Source organism: Mastomys coucha, unplaced genomic scaffold (assembly GCF_008632895.1).
Source record: "Mastomys coucha isolate ucsf_1 unplaced genomic scaffold, UCSF_Mcou_1 pScaffold1, whole genome shotgun sequence".
Lineage (NCBI taxonomy): Eukaryota > Metazoa > Chordata > Mammalia > Rodentia > Muridae > Mastomys > Mastomys coucha.
The window spans coordinates 37,372,268-37,377,766 of record NW_022196891.1 but is presented as its reverse complement, the minus strand read 5'-3'; the positions used below and the strand labels follow the sequence as shown (position 1 = coordinate 37,377,766).

The following is a 5,499-nucleotide window of genomic DNA, read 5'->3' as shown; positions in this document are numbered from 1 at the left end:
CCTTTTGGCATCCAAATTTATAACCCCCCCCCCTTATTTCCCTTCTGTGCTGCTAGCTGTAAAAGTAAATTCACTTAATCTAAACTTGAATTGAGTCTAAGTGTGTGCTCTTTCCCAGTGGATTTGAATGGCACAATATAACCATCTATAACTATTTTCTAATTTGTTCTATGATAATTTTATGGAGACATTCTTTTTTGTCTGAAGTTTCTATGATATCTATATAATGACTGGATTTGGGTGTCTGTACATGTTCCCATCAGCTCCAGGACAAGGTCTCACAGACAATGGTGGAGCAAGGCACTGAACTATGAGTATAGAAGAATGTTAACAAGAGTCCTCTTATTGATATGGGTTTTGTTTTGGTTTTTATAAGAATAATACTTGGGGCTTGAGGGATAGCTCAGTGCGTAAGAGCACTGTCCGCTCTCCCTAAAGTCCTGAGTTCAATTCCCAGCATTCACATGGTGGCTCACAACAATCTGTAATGGAATCTGATACCCTCTTCTGATGTGTCAGAAGATAGTGACAGTGTACTCATATACATAAAATAAATAAATCTTTAAAAAATTCTCAATGTGTCTTCTCTTCATATAAGGTTTACTAATAGTACTATGTCCAAAAATTTCAGATGTAATTCCCAAAAATATAACTTACAGATGCATATGCATAATTTGACCCTCTAAGAAATTCAGAAAGCTTCATTAACTTTCTGTAACATTATAAGTTTTAAAATCTTGTGTTCATATGTGTACTTCTATAAAAATGATAGAGTTGGAATATATAGGTAATATACAATCGAGTTTCTTTAAAAACCAAACTTTGCCTGTCTACATTGGCATCTGTGTGTTCAGAAGCTGTTAAGATATTACTAGCACTTGAAGACTTTAGAGTAGACATGTTTGCTCTAGCTCAGTAAGTGCTTTAGATGAGAAGGACGGAGGAACATGTAACTCCCAGTTTATATGATTAATATTTTTTCAAGTAGTCATTTCTTCACTTAAAAATCACTAAAGTATTGTTTAGTACTATATTCTTTTTGGTTCTGCTTGAGCCTATAATTGACTTCATTCTCAAACATTCAAATGTTGCCTCCTTAGACTCAACAGAGAAATGTGGGCCTCCTCCACCTATTGACAACGGAGACATCACCTCCTTGTCGTTACCAGAATATGAACCATTATCATCAGTTGAATATCAGTGCCAGAACTATTATCTACTTAAAGGAGACAAGATGATAACATGTAGAAATGGAAAGTGGTCTGAACCACCAACCTGTTTAAGTAAGTACCTTATTCTCATAGATTATAGGAGATTCAGTTTTATAACATGGATATTTTTCTGTATACGGATATTTTTCTGTATATAATCTAACATTCACAAATAAAAGTACTATTTTGCTTAATGCTTCAGTGTCAAACATCAGTATGTGAGCAAAACAAGACTATTAGGTTCTTTTTATAAAAAACCACCTGTCAAATAAAATTGTGCATGTTATTCTTTATTATTTTGTACTAACATGTATTAATGTCCACAAAATTGGGAGCCATCATGATACTCTATACCTATTGTCTCAATCAGTGTTCTATTTCTGTGAAGAGACACTATGACCATGACACATTTTTAAAAGAAATTATTTGTTGTGGATTGCTTACAATTTCAGAAATTTAGACTATTATCAAGTTTGGAAGCAGAAGTAGACATGATGGTGAAGAAGTAGGTGAGCATTCATCATCTGTCTCTGCAGGCAGCAGGAAGAGATAGACATACTTCTAACAAGGTTATACCAACTCCAACAATAATACCTAATAATTTTAGTATCATAAGTTCCAAATGAATAATAAATATGTGAGTCTATGGAGACAATTCTTTTTCAAATCACCACATCTGTATATATCTTGCATTTTTTAAATTTATATAATGTCCCCTAGTTAAGACAACTAACTTCTACTAATCACTATTATGCATTCTAGAGAAATTTTAGTCTTTTATTTCACTCTGTGAGTAGGAACGCAAAGTACTTATCTTCCTTGTTTGGTTGATTTCACTTAATATCCTCCATTGCCCTTTTCTAACTAAAACAATAAAATGTACCTTTAATGTCTGAACAGTATTTCACATTTAAGTATACCACATTGTCTTTATAAGTTCACCATTTGGTATTAGTTGAGACAGTTTTTTCATCTTAGCGGCATTCATGTAGCTGTTTACAATAAATATGCACATGCAGGTTGAGTAGGTTGATTTTATTTCTTTTGAGTACATAAACAAAGATGCATATAAAACCAATATATGTAAAATTTATTTTTATATTTTAATGAAATCTCAATTATTATCTATAGTAACTTTTCAATGTCATATTTCCATCAACAGCTTATGAGTTTTTCACCACAAACTCAAGCATTTACAATTTTAAGGTCTCCTTTCTCTAATGCTATTTTAACTGAGTGACAAGGTATCTTATTATGGCTTTGGCAATGAAATGACAGCTAATGGTATTAAGGTGGTTTTTGTTTGTTTGTTTGTCTTCCTACTTAGGGTCATTATGTTGTTGTTTTTTTTTTCTGGGTTTTTTTGAGAAGTATCTATTCATTTATCCAATTTTCATTGACATATTGTTTTTCAAAATGCATTTGTACCACAGATTGAAGATTCACTTAAAGATTATCAACAAACTGAAATCATTATCAATTATCTAAGTATAATTTGATTGATATATAGCAAGACTATTTCAAATAAGATACAATCAATTTAGTAAAAATGGTGTTGTAACTTCCAACAGACCAACCAGTTCCAAAACAATCAAATCAAATCAAATAAAAACAAGACAAAACAATAACCAAAAAACAAATGCAAAGCAAAGCAAAACAAAACAAAACAAAGCCAAATAAATTTATTTTCACTTCATGTTATCTTGACATAAGATACACCTGTAAAAGATGACAACATCTGGAAACAAATAATAGACAACCATTTACTCTGATTCAACTTGCTGCCAATTTCTGAGTTGTATTGATTATACTCTGTGCTATGCACAAGTACCACATTGTGATAAAATCCATGGGGTCAAGATTTGATTTTTGCCTTGTGATTTGGAGTCCCATTGAAACACACACTGTCCAAAACCAATGAAATGTTTCTGTGTGTGATTCCTTGGACTTTCAGTGATTTGTTCTTGCATCAATGTCTGTGAACATCTTTTAATTGACTTTGCACAGAATTACAGACAGATTTCAAATTTTAATAATCTCCGTATGAATATCAATTATCCTTATATCATTTATTGAATATGATATCAGTTCTCTAACAAATTTTAAGAAAGTCTACTAAGATCACTTAACTGTAGATGCATAGAGCAATTCTCAAATCACTTTTCTCATTCATTGGAGTATTCATACAGTTCTGGTTACTGTGGAGCTACTGGTGTATGTTGAAATCAGGTATTATGATATCTTCAGATTTTCCTTTCTGCTATAGTTTCACTTGTCTACTCATTCTATTGCACTTCCATACAAATTTTAGATTTTTACCCCTATAAGTATGAAAACTGTTATTGGTACTTCAGTGTGGGTCCATAGAGTCTGCTAGTTACCATAGGAGATGTTGACATTTAGTATTAATATTAATTATTACAATTCACTAATATACAAGATTTCTCAATTTTTGTCTTTTCAGGTTCTTTTACCAGTTAACTAATATTATGGTTGAAGTTCTCACTTATGTTGTTAAATTCATATCAAAATTAATTTTTGAAGTTACTGATAATGACATTGAATTTATAGTTACATCTCAGAAAAATGGAATTCATCTGTAGATAAGTGTGATTTTTGTAGGTTTATGTATAACTTAATGAACTCTGGTAATTTTTCTTTCAGATGCATGTGTAATAAAAGAAGACATTATGGAAAGACATAACATAATTCTCAAATGGAGAGAAAGCAAAAAGGTTTATACTCAATCAGGGCAGGTTATTGAATTTACTTGTAAGCCTAGATATAGAAGAGCAAGAGGATCACCGCCATTTCGTACACAGTGTATTAATGGTCACATCAATTATCCCACTTGTGTATAAAATCACAATACATTTATCATTGATTTTATTGTTTAGAAATGCGCAGGCATACTAATAATACAGTTTCTATCTACATTTAAAGTATTAACACATTTCTCCTCATAAATATAAACTTTTTTGTTATATGGTGATTAATTTGTAACTTTAAAGACTATTGCCAAAATACCAAAGCAGTACATTCAAAAGCCCTAATCCAAAATATGATATGTCCAAGGACAAACTATGTCAAACAAGAAAGTAGATGTAAGTTCTTCATGTTTTTATTCAGAACTTTCTCCATTTTCCTGGATAGCTTTTGATGTAAGGTTTTGATTTATAGTGAATTGAAGACATATTGACCCATTCATCAAATTTGTATTATTTCAAAACAATGTAACAATGAAACCATGATATATTATGTTACTAATGCATATAATTAAATACTATACAATACTTTCATATCAATAAAAAATCTATGGAATTTCTTGCACATGAACTTCTAATATTTGGTAGATTGAGATAATAAAAGGTTCGAGCAATTAAGCAAAGAGATTAAAATTTTCACTAGGTGTATAATTCTATTACTGTAAACATATTAACATTAAAAACTAGAAATATTTGGTATCACTTATAAACAGGCAATGAGCACTGCCTTAGGCAGGATTTTATTGCTGTAAAGGGACATATTAACCAAGGCAACTCTTATGAGGAATAGCATTTAATTGAGGTTGTTTTACAATTTAACATATTTAGTCCATTATCATCATGGTGGAAAGTATGGCAGTGTCCAGGCAGACATGATGCTAGCAAAGAAGCTGAGAATTCTATATCTTAATCCACAAGCAACAGAAGACAATATGCTACACTGAGCATAGTTTAAACATAGAAAAGCTCAAAACCTGTCTCCACAATGAAATACTTCACCCAACAAGTCCATACCTACGTATACAAAGCTACACTTCCTAATAGTATCACTTCTTATGGACAAGCATTCAAGCACATGAGTCTATGTGTGCCATAGTTATTGAAACTACCACATATGCATACATACTCTATACCAAATTAATAAAGAAAGTAAAATAACAATAAATATAAATTAATTTTTAAAAACTATAGTTATATTTAGAGTTAATATTATAAAGTACTGCTACTCATTATCTTTAGAGTTTGTAATTTATAGTGGATAGAATTATACAATTTGTAATATTGAAAATGTAACATTTATTCAGCAAATACTGAGTTTTTAATTTTTCCTGTTAAATAGATAAATAAACACTCATTCATATACATATAACTACACATATATATTATATATACACAATCTATAAATACATATATACCTATTATATACATGTATATAATATATGACATATTATATATTATAATATTTTTCTAGAGTAACAACATATGGAATGAATCTCTCTCATATATTCTAATAAATTAGAATA

General features: G+C 30.4%; 1 protein-coding gene across 1 annotated transcript in view; it reads left to right on the top strand.

Annotated features, from left to right (window-relative positions):
* Cfh (complement factor H) overlaps positions 1-5,499 on the top strand; it is an 883,581-nt gene that overhangs the window by 71,826 nt on the left and 806,256 nt on the right. The window contains 1 exon segment of the mRNA XM_031378504.1: positions 1,101-1,283. Within this exon segment, the coding sequence (XP_031234364.1) occupies positions 1,101-1,283 (183 nt within the window).